Source organism: Anopheles merus, chromosome 2R (genome assembly GCF_017562075.2).
Source record: "Anopheles merus strain MAF chromosome 2R, AmerM5.1, whole genome shotgun sequence".
In the NCBI taxonomy this organism is placed as follows: domain Eukaryota; kingdom Metazoa; phylum Arthropoda; class Insecta; order Diptera; family Culicidae; genus Anopheles; species Anopheles merus.
The window spans coordinates 49,626,132-49,645,816 of NC_054082.1; the positions used below are offsets into that span (position 1 = coordinate 49,626,132).

Here is a 19,685-nt window from a genome sequence, read left to right on the forward strand (position 1 = left end):
GCTCGCTCTGGACGCAGTGCACGATTACGATGGGTTGGCATTTGGGAACGTCTGCGAGAAACTGAGGTTTCACCACCTTCAATCTAACCCGTCCCGTGGTGTAGTGTACCCCTAGACACTAGAGGGCAGAAAATGAGCGATCGCGCCAATTCTACGCGGCACAACAGGACATGCGGGGTGTAATAAATATGTTCCAACCCGAAGCAGGTTGTGGAGCGATACCCTCGGCTCCCGCTGAGATCGGCCAGCTGCACCAGAACCGTGTCCATCGTGACGCGTCACTCTGAATCGGGGAGCGGTTCGTCGTTTCACGCTTCCCGATCGTTTTCCCGATCGATTATACGAACGCTGCGCACACATGGTTGGGAATCGAATGGGACCCAACCGGCGGGATAATTAACTGCCTCGGTGTCGTGTTGCCCCGTCGCGGATGCAAGTGGAAGGGAGCGTCAGGAGCCACCGACAAGACAAACGATCCGACGATCTGTCAGGACGATGGACGGACAGCTCGGCCAGCTCGATATCGCACTTTGCTCGACATGCTACTCGGGCTGTCTAGTCCTTTAGGGTGGTGGTGTGGAAGGTTTTTTTTTCGCTGGCTGAAAGAAAGCGCGTGTTCGGCGCGGTGCACCAGCACATGATACTAATTTATAGCCATCCGATATGTGGCACAGGAAACGCTTTTTTCCGTTCGCAAAATTCCCAGCGGCCAGGGCCGGCGCGCAGCGAATAAATTGCATTTGACAGATTTTCCCATCGGCATCTCGTGCGTGAGATGCAGTAAAAAAAAGAAGAAGAAGAGCTTTAACATGAAGCAAACATGATCGACCGAGAGGAAACGAGCAAATAAAACACCGTTTGGTGGATGATAAACAGCGAACGCTCGATTTCACCCGAGAAAGTGAGATCGCGCACCGCGCAGACGCGTCTTCTGGCAGCCGAACAGCGAACACCTCAACCGCTCACCGAAGGCAGCACATCTTCAGAGCCACTTGTCGCATTCCTTGCGACGACTCCAGTGTCCTTCCACAGAGGAGGTAGGTAGGTAGGGAGTCCCCCTGTGGAACGACGAGCGAGGATGCGATTGCCACCGAAACGCCAGAATCGGCACAGATCCCACCGGGGCGATATCGCTGGCCAGAGTTTGTCCGTCGTTGTCGGCAGTTGATGGTGGGCAATAAAATACACCAAATACGGCACTGGCTGTAAATTATCCAAATGCTCCTTCTCCTCCTGCGGCCTGCTCCTCCAAACAGTCCGAGGAGGTTTAAAAGTGGGTGGTTGTGCTGCAGCGCAAGACAGAGGGATGAGCTTCTTTTCGATAGTTCGCCAAGGCGCAAAGGAAGCAGGCCGCGGTTCGCACAGTGAAGAGCGATGTGCTGATGCTCGCTGATAGTGTGGTGATAGTGTGTGGAAAATAAACACATTCGCCTCGACGCGTCGCGACCGCAAGGGGGAAGCAAAATGGCACCGGCAGAGCGTGTGGCGTGACGGTCCGTGCAAGCGCGTTGAAATATTATAATGAATTATTGTATTATTATTATAATTATGTGTTAGGTGGACGTTGCGTTGTGCTGTTTAGCGGCAACAGCGAGCCCACCCCTGTCCCCTGTCGTCCAACTTGGGCTAGGCGCTTCTTCCGTTATCGCGCCGATACATCTCGATGCTGCTGCTGCTGCTCTCTCTCGCTCTCTCTTGGTCAGCGCCAAAGGCACAAAAATCGGACACCTTCAATTCGCGAGCAGTGGGAGAAGCAGGCGGAAGAGCAGCCCGGCTGGGATGCTCCCAACGCGACCCGTGGCGGCTGTCATCGCGGTGGCGTATATGGCGCAATAAATTGGATGTCACGAATATGCTAATGTTCACGGTGGCTCCACCATGTCCGAATTGGGGTACTCCAAGGTGCGAAAAGAAATGGGGCCGAGCCGATCGAGCGAGCTTTCGATCGTGGTTTAATTTAGACACACGTCGTCGATAGGCACTTCCCCATCCCTCTTGGAACGACTGCTCTTGGAACAGTGACGACGCAGCTTTTCACCCACATTTGCGCATCGCATGCTGCCTTATCTTGTAAGAACGGGGAGAAGCAAACAACAACAAAAATGGTACGAATATACACTTACCGTTTGCACAGGGACCACCCTTTTCGCAAGGTACGCGCGGAAACTCGCAGTGACGGCCGGCGCGACCGGGCGGACAGTGACAGTAGTAGCCGCCCGGCGTGTTCAAACACTGACCCTCGATACACGGTGACGATACGCAATGATCTTTGGCCTCCTGCGAAAAAAAAGAAAAGGCGGAAAAAAGAAAAACGCAAAAAGGTTAACAAATTGTGGATTGAGCGCACGGCGGCAATTAGAATGCATATGATAGTGGGCAATAAAATATTTCTGCCCACTCTTGCCGAGGGCGGGGCACAAAACGGCACCGCGAACCGATACGATGATCGCCCGATACCTGGGTAGAAGTTTTGTTTATGTTGAACGAGCATAAAATCAAATTTTTATGGTAATGTTAGCCATCGGAAAGTGGTCGAAGCGGTGCGTCCCAGGACAGGTTAGTGGTTCAGCGCCTCCACCCCCTCTACCAACTGTGGCCTACACCTTGGGGATGCGACAGAATGGAATTTAATTGGAGTCGGGCCGACATCGGGACCGTTTGAGTAACACACTCAGCTCGGATTATGATATTATCGCTCGTAGCTGAGCGCCGAATCCAGCAGCAGCAACAGCAGCAGCGATGAAAAGAAGCATTAACAACACGACCCAAAGGAAACGAAAGTTGGTCCCTTTACCCGAGCCGGACACAATTTGGTGGCTGGTGGTGATCGTGCGAAGAATGCGCTTTGCTTAAAAATAGAACACAATCTTCGGCATGGCGACACACACACACACACACACACACACACACACACACACACACACACACACACACACACACACACACACACACACACACACACACACACACACACACACACACTTTTCGCTCCGTTCTACTATCCAGCTAATCTGATTAGCGATCGTTCGGGACAGCCGGGAGGGGAGGCGAACGGTATGGTCGTTCGGTGGCCACGGTCAGGTGACGTTTTAATCGGCAACTTTTGACGTTTGTCGGGCCGGTGTCAAATACGAGGTGGATGATGAAGATAAGCAGCCAGAGAGCCAGAAAAAGGTAATCAAACAGAGCAAAACGCCGTACGGCTGCGCGTAATAAATCGATCCCGATTATATGTCCGGTACAAGGGGCGTGAGAATGGCCGTGTCGTGACACTTGTTACATTTAACACCTTCGGGCCGGGGCATGGTCCTTTCTCTGGGGCGGCCATTCCTGGATTCGGACGGTTCGAAAATTGTCAATCAATATTTGGAATCTTAAGACGCTTGACCGAATATATGGGGGAGGGGGAGAAGCAGCAAAAGCTTCTTATGTGAGCTGGCAAGGCATGGTTCCAACCGACGAAATTGGGGAACACATGCCGGGAGAAAACAAAACGAGCGTGCTATGGAAGGAAAGCGTAAAGTGAAAGATGGTGCACCGCACGGTTGTCGAGTAGGAGTAGACAATATCGCATTAACGCTAAGTTTTGCATTTCTCTGCTTTGTTTTTTTTTTGACTGACAGTAAGCTGGCCCCAGTCTCCGGACACACACACACACACTCACACACACGGACTGGTTCGGGATTTTAATCGATTATCGATATTCGCGCCTGCCCTGCTCAGTCAATCCCTGGGGGATCAAACGAGCGCGCTTCTCACCTGTCTCCAAAATGAGCTCACCGGTTTTTAACACCCCACCGCCAGCCGAAATGGCTGTCCCAGCTTAAGGGTGCCGGCATTTGACCACCCCACCCTCGATGTGCGCCTTTAAAATGATCCCCCCTTGCGCTACCCCATTGCACCCCCGACTGTCGACTAAGACAACGAGTACAGGTTTGCTTGTTAAATGAGTCGCTTCGGTGCAGTTTTGGTCGTGGCCGGCGAGCTCCCACGGCACCCAGCAACCGCTTCCGGCCAGTGCTACAGTTAACGCTGTTTTTGTCGTTGTTGTTGTTGTTGTCGGGTGGCATGTAACTGGGGCCTTTCCCGACACTCTTAGCAGTGATTTAATTTAATGATCCACTCTCGGCAAGGGATAACCAATTCGTTAGCAATGATTTAATTTGGCTCCGTATTTGGTGCGCCGACCAGCCGCCCTCCCACTCCCCTCTTCTCCCGCTAGCGGTTCTGAGCATTTCAACCCGAGTGGTTGCGAAGAATGCGGGCGACGATCTTGAGAAATTCGCCGGTGACGATGAGAGTTGCTGGATGTTTTCGGCATCAACAGATGCTGACCCGAGGGTGGGCGATGCTACACATTTTTCTCACCAAGCGCAAACCTTTCTCTTGCTCGTGTGAAGGTAAAGCGATACTGGTGTGTTGTGGTTCGCCTTTTTTTGCCATCGCTTGATTTTCGGCACTTGACAGTGTTGAGGGTGCGGTAGGATTTGTTTGCTTGCAGCAGAAGCAAAGCAGCGTCTGCTAAACGGGGATGATTTTTGGTGTGGAACGTTACACCGCTTCAAACAGGGATTGTTAATTGCTGCCACTTGGCAGGAGTTAGGAGTTGCGTGTATCGGCTTACCGGGTGCGAAGATTAACGACCGGTTCGTGCCATCCATGCGCGGGTACCATTTGCCGCTAACACGAAATGTAATGCAAGAAAAATCAATCACCCGCACTGCGAACTATTTATGGGAATGGCGTTCCGCCCTGGTGTGTCGGCGGAGGTGTGAATCGACTACCAAAATTGGAGCTCCTTTTCAGCATTCCAATTATTATTTCTGATGGGATGCATCGTCAAGCTGCACTATGCCGTGTGGGGCAGCTGATGAAAACATGCAAATAAATCCTCCAACACCAACCCTGAGCACGATCTCCCGCTGTGCCACGATCAATCAAACTCATCTAACCTAACGAGACGGCTGCTGCGCGAACTAACCGTTGGACGTCAGCGTTAGAGAAGACGAACCCAATCTCCCAATCGATTGCGTTCGATTGCGAAAAAAAATACACCTCGGTCCAACCCAACCAGGTTGAAAATATTAATCCCGCCGATAACATGACACATTTATCCAATTACGCAAGCTACATAATGAAATGCTCCAACACTGCGTTCGACAAGCGTCCTTTATGCGCCAAACGGCTGAGAGCGAGCGAGGGAGAGATGTTAATCAATTAGCGTCAAGCATTTGCTGTTTCCGGAAATGCGCACACCAGCGCCACGAGTTTGCACACCTTGTTTTTCTTCTCGATCTCTCGATCGATCGGTTGTATTCGAGCGCACCAAAAACCGCAACCCTTTCTAAACCTTCGCGAAACGCTTTCTTCTGCCCCGCCGGCAGGAGCAGTTACACTACTCGCATTTGTTTCGCGAGGTCGTCGTCGCCGATCGAGTGAACGGTGCGAAATAACCTTTCGGGTGAGTTTGATTTGTTGTACATAATTGCCCTGCCAGGGCGTGTGTGTGTGTGTGTGTGTGCGCGCGCGGGGGGACACACAGCGCTCACAAGCCATAATGGAACCGTATCGATCGACTGCAGCGACACTACAGTGCAGTGCACCAGCGCAAGTGCAAGCGCTACTAGCAAGCAGCAGGTGCATTCACCGGTCCCGTTTGCCCCGCCACCGGGCCCACCTGTCGCGGGCGCTGGTGCATTTTTATATTACATTTAAAATAATTTATTTATTTCATTTCAAGCCAGCAGCTGACCGGCCGGGGCCGAGGCTTTTAAATGCTTCTTGCACCGCACCGGTAGCGCCGCAGCGCGCATTTGTTCGGTCCGCCGTGCCGTGCCCAGGGGTTCGTGTTTGTTCGCATGTTCGCATGCGCCCTTCTACCCGTCAAACCCAGTGCCCGAGCTACGCCGCTCCGATCCCCTCCCCCCTCCCCTGCCAACGGTTTGGGACGGGCACAAAATCCGTGCCATTTCGTAATCGGTATCAGAGGAAGGAGGCTAAGAAGGTTAGTGAGGGTGCGCCGCAAACGGCCGCACGAACGACGGGGACGGACGACCGTGGCGCAAGTGTGGCGTTTTGCAGTCTCTAGTGTGTGAGAGATAATAAAAAGGCGAATAACATATTAAATCTTGAACCGTCACTCTAGTCAACATTTCAACGGGATTGCAGCGCACGCGGAGGGGCCAGTTGCCGTTTTGCCCGACGAGATGGTTTGTCTTTGCTGTATTTCTCTTTCTGTATGTGTGTGTGTGTGCTTGTGCAAACCGGTAGTGTAGGTACGAAGAGCCGCTGCACTCGGTGGCACCATTTGGTGGATTCGCGAAAAACTGCACGACCATTGCGTACGCAATGTAAACGTGTGTGCGTGTGTGTGTGTGTGGGGTGAAAAAAATTGACATCACAACATAACTCTCTACAAGCACTCGCGGCCTGACGGTGCACTGCAAACGGCGGACAAACGGGACCACTCGGGTACCGCCGAGAGGCGGTGGGAAAAAAATACCGAACAGGAGCACGGGAAAACAAGTGCAGACGATATCACTGCAACCGCACCAAACAGGTTCAGCAGAAGAACGTTGCAGGCAATCGTACAAGCTTTCAAACAGCTCGTTTAGCCACCCTCCCCTCGAACTCTGTGGTGGGTTCTCGGCCTGTGCTGTCGGGGATGTGCCACCCCAAAAGTTGGTCGACAATGTGAATCGCCTGTTGGGAGCTTAGGATGGCCAAAGGTCTAACCTGTCTCTTTACGTTCCCGCTCTAAGCTAGTGATAGTTTCATTTGCATACTCATTAAGTGTCACTTGTTTGCGGGTCTCGATGCAGGGCAGTGTCGACGGCCAACGGCAGAAGGGAAGCTGTAGAGCCGGGGATCCGCAGAAGCCCTCTGGCGGGCGGCGGTAGGATATGACCATCACAATCGGCATTAAATACATACGCTGGTGCTACTGCATTTCTAATATCCGTTCTCCTTTTTTGTTCCCGCTTTAGTTTACGACCAGGTACGACACATGTCCCGAGGCCCGAGACGGATTAGACGGATTGATCGCCTTAAGAAGGGAACGCGATGAAAAACGCCAGCTACACGGGAATAACTGTTTGCGGTTTGCTCGAGGTACGCGATATGTATGCAAAATATTTCGAAAAAAAGAAGCACCACAGAGAATAGGGCACGAAGATGGGATTCGCGGATCGGAGCTGCTGGCTCGAGATATTATCCGGCTTGTTGATTCAAGAATTCATGAGCTGATAAATGGTTTTAACGCAAAGACAAATTGCTTCCAATCCGATCCTCGCCAACCAGATAGACGGCTGCTGTTGCTTGCTACCAGTTCCTAGGGGGCCTTCCCGCTTATGCTAGTCTCTCATCATGACCACCACCATCATCATCATCATCATCATCACCATCACCAGTGGTGTATTTATACATTTGTTGCCCTCACTTCGTGCTTACACGTTCACGCATTTGTCCCAGCATTAAGCTGGCTTGTATACCTTCCCTTCCTTCGGTTTGATGGGTTTTGTTTTGCTTTAACCATTCCGCGCCTCTGCGACACCACTCCAGCTGCCCCGGCACATCCTTCCCAACTGTTCTGAAACGGCTTCGCTATTATCTTTTTATATCTTTATAAATTAATTTTTATTTTATGACCGTTCATTTACGTTGGGGCAGCGGCCTGTGGCCACGAGGAAGCAGATGGCACCGTGCGCCGAGCCCGGGAGGACACGATGCTAAAAACCCGACACGCAAATCATAAATATTTAAAGGGACTCCCATCTCTCCGTGCTGCGGCGAAGGTGGCGACCGTTTTTAAACCGGAGGAGGAAAAATAAAATCAGAAAAGGATTTCACTGCAGGCTGACCGGACACAAACACGGGCACGCACACACGCATTCCGGGATTTGAGAATGAATTCCCAGCCCCCGCTGCAAGATGCTGGCTCGAGTGGGTGGTAGGAGGAAGGGCGTTTTTTTTTGGGACGAGAAGGGACACACAAACGGCCAGATTTCACCTTGTTGCCCAAATGATTCTGCCGATCAAACAAACGAAGCTTTCCCCCCGAGATTTACGGACCGCGCGCGGCCCCGAAACGAAGCAACGAGGAAAGGTAACAAGATATTATTGTGTGTTAAGTTCGTTAAATGGCTTGTGGCGCGGTGGCCCGTCCTGGTCGTGGGGTGCGATGTATTGGCGTGTTTTGTGTTGCATTATGTTGACACGTTGTATTGTGTGTGTAAATGGTTGCTGGGATGGGAGAGGGGGCAATGGGAGGCGGCGGACGCAATTCCTCGTTTGTCAACCGATCGGTGGTCAATCTGTCATCCGCCAAGGGGCTAACACAAAAAAGGCTCCCAGTGTCCTATTTGTTATCGCGCTTTGCTCTGGTAGGTTTTCTGCATCTTGTGTGCCAGATCTGCTCAGTCGCGGCAGAGCTGGTGGGCTGGGACGCAGCCAAGGGGTTTCACATAATTATCGGAAGTATTATTATGTTAAGTCGTTCCCTGTCTCCTGGCTCGGTTTGCTTCACACTGTCACAGTGCGCGCGTTCCGTTGTGGTGGGTGTCATTCGTCATGGGTGACAATACGTGAGGCGAGTTCTCCCTTCGGCTGTGGTCTCGTTTTGGTATTGAAGAAAAATGAAACGAAAATGTTGCAAGCCATGGTTACCACTCCTCCCCAATGTGGGGGGATATTTTGAGCCGCTCGGGACAAAGCTGACAAGACGTTAGCTTTATCTTGTGGGACAAAATTCCTGTCCGGCTTGAGCCGTAGGTATCGAGATGAATGGACAGCGCGACAACCCATCATCTGTGCTGTGCTGCGTGGTCCGCGGCCCGATGATCGAACGTAGGCGATGCGTCCAATTAGCTAGCACGATTCAATGCAAGCGACCCCAAAATGAGGAGTAAAAAGCGCGACTGTCAGCAAGAAGCATAATAAATAATCATATGTTACGCGGCCGGAGCCATTAGAACCGTTAGCGCAAAGCGTTGTCCCGTTGACGGTCATTAGAGCATCAAAAGACTTCAATGCGACAGCTGCAACGAACTCCTGCTTTCCATGCTTGCCGCAATGGTTGGCCCGTATTGGCATGTAAATTACGTTAAATTTGTTTGAAACTTTAAAAAAGAAAACACACAGCCTTCGTACAGGCGTTTTATCTTGCTAACGCACTTACCTCGCACAGCGTGCCCGAAAATCCGAGCGGGCAGATGCACTTGAAGTTACCGATGAAGTCGACACATTCGCCACCGTTGCGGCAGGGAAAGTTGGCACACTCGTTGATGTCGGTGCTGCAATCGCGACCTGTGGAGGAAAGCATAAACGGAAGATTAATACCGCAGCTCTGTAATGTTGATTTCATTACTACGCTGATTCATTTGAGTAGATTTAATCCCTGCCTTACTGGACCGTTAGAATAGGAAAAGAACGTTAGTGGTAACAAGGCGAAAACACGGGGCGCTCCCGTTCCCATGTCCCCTCCCTCCCTCCCCTAATCAAATAGAGAAAAAGAGATGAAAATTTGTTGAATGTAATGAACATATTTCATCGGCCTAAGTCCTCGGTCGTCTTTTCTTCGCCAGCTCGTTCCCGGCGGTATTGCCGTCGCGGTTGCCCTTCTTTGTTGCTGCTTCTTCACGTCACCACAATATAAAAGCACACCCGTTTTCTTACACAATCCCAGCGCAGCACTTGAGGGGCTTTTTTATCAGGTGCCACAGCGTTGGTTCGTTCGCTCGTTCGTTCGTTCGTTCGTGTACCAGCGGACCGGCGCATTCAAGGTTTAATAGATGATATTTTAAAAAGCTCAAGATTAATCAAAAATATAAAAACCACGCTACCGGAATATGATTATAATCGTGGCGCGAGAAGGCGCGCGAAGAAAACCCGCCCGGTAACCGTCATTTGTAGCGAATTTGAATACACGCGGCCGTACACAAGGGGGCGGTAGGGGTAATCGGAGTGGTGGTCCCATGAAGGGTACATTTTATTAATATCTTTTCGCGCTCTACAGTTCGTTTCATGTTGGATGTTGTGTGGAGCCTTTTTTTAATGCTGCTGCTGTTGTCGTTGTTGTTGTTGTTGTTGTTGTTGTTGGGACTGGGGTATTCATCCCTTTTTTCACTCCGGTATTCAGCTCACAGACGTTAAGCAGCCGGGTGGTACGAGACCATGGAATGGTTGTTAATTTGTCTTTGCATTTATGAGAAATTGGAAGCATTATTATTTTAAATACATTTAAACGAACAACATTTGTTGCGCCGGGGCTGGGAAGAAGGGACGGACCCACTTCGGGATGCATTCGCTGAAGAGGAAAGCAGCAGCAGTAGCCTCATTACCGATTGGAAACGATGGGATTAGGGCTGCATATTGGTGCAGTTTGAATGAAATTATCATTAGTAAGACATTATCGTGACTAGCTTAATAGCCAGCGAACGGTCCACGCGGTGGGAAATTAATATGTATCATTTCCCTTTCCACTGGCACGCACACGTATGCGAGACAAAGCGTGGAAAAATCAAACCAGCAGGAAGATCGCGCTGCATGTGCGCGCAAGCACGATCGTGGAACGATTGATCGTACAGCCCGTTCACATGACAGCCCGCAGTGTTTTCAATTTTGACAGACCGCGGCACCGGCATCGCTACAATTACGATTCTAATTGACAGCGGGAGCAGATCGGGAGCAGGCGAGGAGGCTCATCTTGTTTGTGGAGGCTGCCCGCAAGACTACCGCATACTGCGATCGTTGTATCGGCGGGATTCCCTGTTCACGCACAGCGGTACTCCAATCAACGGGCAAACACCGCCGATTAGCTGCCGGTATGATTAATTGAATTTAGACGACAACTGGAACTCGTCGAACTAGCAAAGTGTGTGAGTGGTTCCGAAAAACGAAACGAACCATAAACAACAGATCACGCCCGACACAACAACGCATCGTAGGGGTCGTGAAGCAGCAGGTAGGTTGCACGAATTTCCCGCACAAATTAAGTCAAACAATTTACCCATCCACGCGGTCAAATAGGGGAACCCATCCGGGCAGCCTCGTACCGTACCGGTGATGTTTTGGGGCAAACAGGTCCAAAATGGTACCTGTGAGGGCACACTTGAAGCTGGGACTCCTGTCGGTAGCGTTTGATTGATGAATTATGCCACTTCCAGCTGTGCTACCTACGGCAAGCGCCTTCAGGCTTCGGTTAGTGGCCGGTTGTGGTTGGCTGTATGCGTAATTTCATTTAGCTGGGAGTTTTTGTTTCGGTCCTAGCGTCACGTCCAGCCACTTGTTTCGTTGGAGCCGGGCAGTCGATCATCATAAATCATGAACGCTTCCGGGAGACAAATTGTTCGAAGGCCTGCTGGCTCTCCTCGGGGCGCGGTCTAGGGGAGCACTCAGCTCATAATTACCTGTGTATCCAACGGCGCAAGCGCAATGGTAATCGTTGACCAGATCGATACAGGTGGCGCCATTCTTGCACTTGCCAACGCAGTCGTCCAGATTCTTGGCGCAGGTCGGACCGCCCCAACCCTCCAGGCAGGTGCACTGGAACGAACCGGGCAGATTGCGACACGATTCCGCATTTATGCAGGGTCCCAGGCCGGACGCGACGTTCGACTCGCATTCATCGACATCTGCGGATAAGGGACAAGCGATAGATGGTAAGAGACAGAGAAAAAGAATGCGTTAGAAGAAGAGCAGCTCAAGTGCGAGCTAAAATCGAACGCCGGCCACGAACCACTCACCGTTCTGGCAGGTGTCTCCGGTCCACTGCGGTGGACATTCGCAGCGAAACTTGCCGATCAGATCGATACAAGTGCCACCGTTTCGGCACGGTGCATCGGCACATTCGTCGATATCTGAAAGTGAAAAAGAGACAAACATAAAAAAGGGTGAGATAAGAAAAGCCGAAGAAAGGAGCTAAATTGCAGCCGTATCGATCGAAGAGAATGCAGGCGCTAATGAATGGTGGTGCAAATGAGGGGCAAGGGTATGTGCCATCACACCATGTTGGCTATGATCGATCGTTATACGATAAAATGGGACAATCAAACAGGGAACTGGCCGAGACCTGTGACCGTTATCGTGCCGTTATCGTGGACGAATCTCCTGCAGTGCAAACATGCCAGGAAGTGTCTTTCGTTCGCCTTTCACACAGACCTCCATGTCAAACGCGATCGTATTATGACGTTTTGGGGTTGATGGGTTTGAGCGAGTAGCTGGCGAGTTGATTGGAGCTCCCTTGGAAGGGTCTGGCACACTACCGTGTTGGGGCTGACCGCAATTTCGGCCCGGCATAACGCATGACGTGGTAATTAGCTCGCCCAAGAATGACCGGCGAGAGCACGATCTAGATCCGTTCGGGCTCGTGGCACACTCTACCGTCAGGATTGCAGAGACCCGGGAGGGATGCCTTTCAATTTGGCACAGGGCGGATGCTGGAAGAGAAGGACGCTGCTGGGGCACGCTGGCGATGTTCGGGCCCGGTATCAAAACGGTACGCGTGATTGGCGCAACATTGGCGCTCCTCCACCCCAGCTCTAACGAAAGCAAATGGCGGCCGGATGTCAGATGTCAAGTGGCGTTGCTTTGTTTTGGGTTTGATTGGGAATGAATTCTCCCGTGTCCATTCCCTCCCCCCCTCCCCCCCCAACTACGCCTTACCGGTCTGCATTCTCCTGCGTTTTGTCGGCTCTCCCCCACAAACCGTTTTTGATGGATGATTAATTGGGCGCTCGTACATCTTGACGGCACTCGACGGTCCTCCGCAGCCTGGTGTTTTATTTTTATTTTACCTTTTTTTACCCGGGATGCGGTGGCTGCTGTCAGGTTTGGGCGAAAAGAGCGAGCCGGAAATCAAAGCAGTAGTAAACAGTCAAATACTGCCGCCCTCGGATGCTGGTACCACGGTTGCACGTTTCGCTTTACACGGGGCTGTGTGAAAGATTGGTTCCTTGTTGCTTGCGTCGCTTGGCTTGGGCTGCGTCTGTTGCCACAACCACAGAACCGTTCTGTCGGCGGAGGGTGATTGCGCTACAACTAGTCGCGCGGGATGTGTGCGGGATGTGCAAACAAGCATGCAAAGGTAGAAATCCCATTTCAATCCCATGCAAAAGGAGAGGAACGCCACCACAAAACTACCGTGCAACCGCACCCGGTCGCGTGAAAGGGGTTGCGCGTGGGGTCGTGGTTGCCTTTCTGCTTTTAAATGTGCTGTCTTGTGCTCCCTTCCCCCGGGGGCCCCAACACGACGGTAGCGGCCCAATTGGTCTTTGCGGTTGTTGGTAACGAGATTGATTCAATCAGCATAAATACACATACACACAGAAGTTGTTGGGGGTACTTCGGCGCACTCGAACGTGTGGTTGTAACATGCATTCACATCGATTCGTTTGTGCACGGGATGTGCATGGGGAAATTACAATTTATTTTCTAGAAAATATGCTGCCTCCTTGCTGTCACCCGGCTCGCAAGGCTACAGGGAAGGGTTGGAGCGCCATCGCGGTAATGTCGAGGTATCTTGCTGCCGCGGTAATGGGTGATGGGAGTCGAAAAGCGTCGTTGGTGGTGGTGGTGGTGAATCAGCACCAGAGCAGCGCCATATCTCGCCCGATCGCTCGAGGGACAGCCCGCGGGGCGCATAGAAGCGACAAACTTGCAGCAGTCATTTATTCAAATTAAAAAATATTTACAATTCAATGGGAAATAAATACACACGTTCTTGACTCTTGGGCTCTTGGGCTCTGCAATCTTCTTCGCTCGGTGTAGGGCGAGGACAAGCGAATATGCAATCGCGGGAACGTGTGGTGTCGTCAAGGACTTGTCTTCGATTGGTTTAATTTGGTGCCGGGAATCAAATGGAGCTCGAAACCTGTGAGTATGTGTCGTGGCTAAGCCTCTGCGGATGTTCGTTAGCTACCGGTGTTTTGTGCACTCGCCTCAAGTGCGCTCCTGGGATGGAATTCAATAGTAGCGATCGTTACCAACAGGGCGAGGGAAAATAAAATGACTCGCTCACACGTTCCTACTCGATAATCCATCCGGACGATCCGGCTGCCCCGATGCCGTCAGACGGGTACGGTGTTGTTATGCTATTTGTACAACGATTAGGAGCGTCGACCGTGGACCGTTTGGGTCGTTTCCGCAAGATTTATGCTCTTCGTGCTCAGAATCCGGCTGATGCGTGGCTTTTCCCGAAGAATGAGCAAGATAAATTCGCGCAATAATTAGGTGGCGCGGAAGTCCGTCGGATGTCAACCGCAGTGAGAAAACAAGCAGCCACAGGCCACACCTTGTCAGCGTTTGCCGCCAAAGAGCCGCAATTATCGTCATAATTGATCGTCCAACGGCGACGGCGAGTGATCGCTACCGCTAAACGATCGATCTTGTTAGCATGTGCACGTTTTGTGACGAAAAATGGCATAGCGACGGCAGAGCAGTGTGGTTGGATTTCTTTCTGGAGAATAATTTCAATATTTTTATTTGGAGCACCCGCAGCGTGAAAATCATTCAAATTATGCACACGACTACGCAAAAAAGCACAACACAAGCACGCTTTGCAGTCGCTTTCCCAACCGAACCGGCGCTCATCACATAAAAATTCGTCACTTCGTTCTATCGGTGATCGGTTTTTAATAATGTCCAATTTTTCGAAGTTTGCTTTTCGGTCTATCCTTCCTGTGTGCTTGACGGCCCCGGGCCTGGTCCATGTGTCGGTGTTGCGATCGATGAGTGAGCAATAAATAATAAATTTAATGCGCCAGAGATGAAGTCTTCACAGCTTCGGATTGGCGTTCGGTGCGAGAATTATGTAAATAAGCGCAGTTGGGCGCAGTGCGCGCTCGATTAGAAGCGTGTGCGGTTTGATTGAGCCACACAACCGGGCCACAAAAGGTACAAACTATCCCCCCCCCCCATCCCGGTGGAAAGGAAGTAAGGCTTATGGCAGGTTTTGGGCAACCGCAACGAATGCTGATTCTGATGCTTTCCGGTGCCTGTTCTACCCCTTTTTTTACCGCTTGTGTGTGTGGCACACTCGTTCTCTAATGAAGTGAAGATCAACGGCACTTTTCATGCTCGCGTTAGCTGCGGTTGTGTGGAAATCTGGCTCCCAAAATACAAAAAAGGAAGACATGATCTTTCTCAATCGTGGACGCTTTAGGGTCGCTGGCTGGACGTATGGCCGTGAAATTGCTAATAAATCCAAGTTCGGTGATCGATGCTCGGTCTAGCTCGTTTACCCTGGAACAAAGTGTGCGCGTGTGTCGAACAGATTATCCATTCACTCGTCCCGTGGAGGAAATATTTAATGTTTAAATAATAATCGAACCAAGCGTGCTGTAAAGTTTGTGCTGTTGCTTCTCGGTTTTTGTGAAAGAATGTATTCGAGTAGGAAAAAACCTCCTCCTCTCTATCCTAGAACACCAACGTGCCGGTAGAATGGGACAGAGTTGGTCAAAGAAAATTATGAATACAATAATTTAGAATAATTAGCGTGCAGTTTGGGGGTTCCTTTGGTGGTTCTGAAACGAACATTTCTTTATGCTTCCATTCAACCCCGAAACTTTGTTTGGAGCGGGGACTATGTTCTTTTCGTTCGTTAGAAAAAAGAACCACATTAAAATCCCATTGAACTGAACTGTAAATGTCTATGAGAAAAATGCCTCGTTACGTACGGTTTGGTGTTTTCTATTTTATTGTACTGCCCAAACCCCAAAAACGCGAGGACAGTACAACGTCGATACATAAACACTTTGAACGGAGGTAAATCAAACGTCAAAAGTACACAAGCGAGAGAGATAAGCGCACAATGTCTTAAAGGAAGTCTTGAAATTTGTCAGATGTGTGATTAATGGTTGAAATCTGAAATTGAAATGAAACGCAGCGGAACGGCACGAAAGGTAATGGACAAATCCTTCGATGTAAGACGTTTCCATCAACACAGCTGAAATACAGGCTAAACAGGGTATACTTACTTATCTCACAAGTCGGCCCCGTCCATCCGGGTGCACAGGTACAGACGAAATCTTTCATTGGCTGGGGACCACCGGCGGATGGTGCCGGAAGTCCAGCGGAAGACGACGAGGAGCCCGACTTGGCTTGATCCTTCGAGTCGAGCGTAACGGAGCCGGAACCAGCGGAGGAACCGCCGCCCGTACCGGCAGCACTGCGTCCGAACGGTTTGCCCATCGAAGACATGCCGCGCATCCCGCGCACAACGATGGAAGCAACGGTGGAGGAAGCGACGGCAGCCGATTTGTCGTTTCCGGTTAGCGTACAAGTGCCGCCATTTTTGCACGGTTGAGGCGCGCACGGATGCTCGACGATTTCGCACCGGGTGCCCGAGAGTCCTTCGGCGCACGTGCACCGGTACTGGTCCGGTGCCGTGTTTTCACACGTGCCACCGTGCATGCACGGCTCGTGCGTGCCGCAGTAGTTGAGATCTGTCAGGGAATGAATAAAAAGAGAGAATGTTATACATAGTGTAAGTAAAATGGGTAAAATATACCAAAGAAAAAGATTTATGTATTGTATTATAAAAAAAAAACATGAACGCAAAACTAGCCAAAAGAGGAGTATTGTTTTCGTGGGAGATAAACACTCCCTTGACCTCGAAAAAGAAAAAAAAAAACAAACTTCTCGACATACAGACAGTTGGTATCATGTGCGGAAGTGGTAACAGTTGTTCGTAATCGTTCCGGACACTTGTTGGATTTTCTTGCCCTTTACCAGTATGATCATGTGCGCGCACGCGTTCTTTTCACGCACCCAAAAGCCTAACAGCAGCACAACATACTCGAAATACAACAACGCGTGCACGCGTGCGCGCGTTCGAGTGTTCTTTCACCCAACCTGTCGGCCACTGCATTAATCGCGAGTAAGATGAAACGATCGGCAAGTGTTTACGAGTGTTTTTTCCCCTCGCTTGCAGTGCATCATCGCATTTTTCCCCCCTCCCCTTCGGTCATGTGGCACACGCCGCCGACGGTCACACAAAAAAGGGCTTTCTGTTGCCGTTGTTCCTGCTGCGGCTTCCCCTCGTCGCATATGTTAATCGCGCTCGGGCAATTATGACGGCACATGAATAGGGATGTAATTGATCGCAATTACGCCGTGGATGTGCGTGCGGGATGGTAGCGGACAGTAACCCCGTCCGTTTGTTGATCAAAACCATAACTACCGCCGACGGTTTTACAAGTGTGTTTCCTCCGCCAGGTTCGTGCCCTTGCCCCTTCCGCACTGCTGATTGATCGATTTGACAATTTCGGCACCCTTTATTTACTTGCTTCATTTGCAGTTGCTGTTCTGTGAGTCCAACTTCCGTGTTTCTTTTTTTTTATTTAGCTTTTCAACAACCCCTTGATGGTTTGCGACAGACAAAACCGGTAACCAAATATAGTGCCAGGGGAACAAACCGTTTCTGCAGGCTTCATGTGCGCAAGGGAAAGGGCGCAAAACGTGACATATACGCGGTTACCCTCTTAGGACCCTAACTGTTTTTTAGGGTTCGCAATGTCAGACCACAAAAAAAAACAACCCGGGACTGATTTATGGGATTTGTCATCGCAAACTCATCCCTTACTATCTCGCTACAAACGGAAGGTCGCGGGCTTTCGGTCTCCGCTGTAGTGTTTGTTGAAATGTGCGTTTGGGTTTCACAAGCGACACTATTATACTTCGACAACAGCGCAATCGACCAGGATCGGCCCATCGGACGGTTAAATCGATGACCTATAATATCCTGTTTCTCGATGGGGGAGACCTACCGCTGCGGCTGGGGTTCAATGTAAAATTGCACTGGAAGTCACATATATTAGCGAGTTGTAGGGCGTATCCATAAAAATGAAGTTTGTGTGTGTGTGTGTGTTTGAGCCGATATGGGTGGGTTTGGAAGGAATTGTACAGTGCATATCGAACTGGTTTCAGCCGTGCGTGTGGCGTGTGCACACGTTCCCAAGACTCTAACTTTTTGGGGGAACCGTTTTGGCTCTTTCAGTCAGACAGATACGAAAATTGCTTTACCGAGCAATATTGTATCGCCGAGCGATAAGATTAAACAATAAAAAATTAAATTTCGACTTAATTAGGTTTCTTTTCCAGGTTCGTCGCTTCCTTTCGCGCGCGCTCTGTCTCTCCCGTTGGTTTAGCGTATTGCGTGCCGCCCTGTTTGTATCTTCGGTTTCCAGTTTCGTTGCTTTAGATTGCAACGAGCGGATAGTGTGCCTTCGCCTCGATTAAGTGATGGTCGAGAAAGGGGTGGGGAGGGAAGAAGGGAGAGTTTGGGGGTTCCAAATGGCGAGTTAAAATAAGGGAAATTTATTATTAATCGATTAATTAAAAGTAATGGTGACCGTGGCCTTCTGAAGCTATGGTGGCCAAAAAAATAAATCCCATCGATTACATGGTGTGTATGTGTGTGTGTGTGTGTGTGTGTGTGTGTGTGTGTGTGTGTGTGTGTGTGTGTGTGTGTGTGTGTGTGTGTGTGTGTGTGTGTGTGTGTGTGTGTGTGTGTGTGTGTGTGTGTGTGTGTGTGTGTGTGTGTGTGTGTGTGTGTGTGTGTGTGTGTGTGTGTGTGTGTTGTGTGTGTGTGTGTGTGTGTGTGTGTGTGTGTGTGTGTGTGTGTGTGTGTGTGTGTGGTGTGTGTGTGTGTGTGTGTGTGTGTGTGTGTGTGTGTGTGTGTGTGGTGTGTGTGTGGTGTGTGTGTGTGTGTGTGTGTGTGTGTGTGTGTGTGTGTGTGTGTGTGTGTGTGTGTGTGTGTGTGTGTGTGTGTGTGTGTGTGTGTGTTTGAATGTTCGAGTTTTAGGGTCATTTTTTTGTGGATGCCTTATTTGCTGCTCTCTCGCCCCAAAAGGGCTCACTTTAGAAAAGACTTATGAAGGCGTTTTAATTTCCCCATAAAGAGCTTTAGTGCAGCATCGCATCGTAGTGGCGCGCTATGCTTTCTTCCGTTGTATCGCCATTTTGTGCTGAGAGCGACCACCGTGTGCCGGTAATTACCCCAGAAATGATCGGCATTTAATTACCGGAGCAGTGAGGAAGAGTTGGCGCGGTGAGTGTAGCGGAGATTGAAATCGATTTGATTTTTCATCGAAATTAACTAGCATTAGGGCGACAACGGGAAAGCGACGGGGACAGGTTTCGAGTACCTCCGTATTGCACTGTCTGCGTGCGAAAGTAGTGGCTCCGTTGCATACTTGGAAGGAAAATAGGATGCGCTAGAGAAAATAGCACATTTCGAGTTGAAAGAAGAAAAATGAACCGGATGCCGGCAAATCCCGGAAGTCCGGTTTTTAGGAAGGGGATTGGATTGCGCACTTCAGATCGCACCGCATACACTTACCTTGATCGCAGAGGATTCCACCCCAGTTCGTATCACAGATGCACTGCCATGCACTTCCGTTGCAGTAGCCGTGGCGGCAGCCCGGGTACACCATGCACTCGTTACACAGTGGACCACGCCATCCGGGTCGGCATCTGTAAAAGAGAACGAAGAGAAATGAGACACATTTTTAGAGTTGATATCATTTAAAGAGGTGCGTGCCGAATATTGTAGGAAAAAAACACAAAGCAAGACGCATTCCTATTGATTTCACGAGGGCACGAACAAAAGACGACATTCATCGATCAAAGGGACCGTTTTTGAAAGTAATTATTCAATGCTGCCTGCAATTGTGGTGCCTTCAATTACT

General features: G+C 50.3%; 1 protein-coding gene across 1 annotated transcript in view; it reads right to left on the bottom strand.

The window, feature by feature from the left end:
* LOC121587901 (protein serrate) overlaps positions 1–19,685 on the bottom strand; it is a 102,952-nt gene that overhangs the window by 10,654 nt on the left and 72,613 nt on the right. The window contains exons 8-13 of the mRNA XM_041905217.1: positions 19,337–19,470; positions 15,972–16,439; positions 11,742–11,855; positions 11,406–11,630; positions 9,176–9,303; positions 2,124–2,277 (exon numbers count right to left, since the gene is read on the bottom strand). Of these exons, the coding sequence (XP_041761151.1) occupies positions 2,124–2,277; positions 9,176–9,303; positions 11,406–11,630; positions 11,742–11,855; positions 15,972–16,439; positions 19,337–19,470 (1,223 nt within the window). The remainder of the gene's footprint in view (positions 1–2,123; positions 2,278–9,175; positions 9,304–11,405; positions 11,631–11,741; positions 11,856–15,971; positions 16,440–19,336; positions 19,471–19,685) is intronic.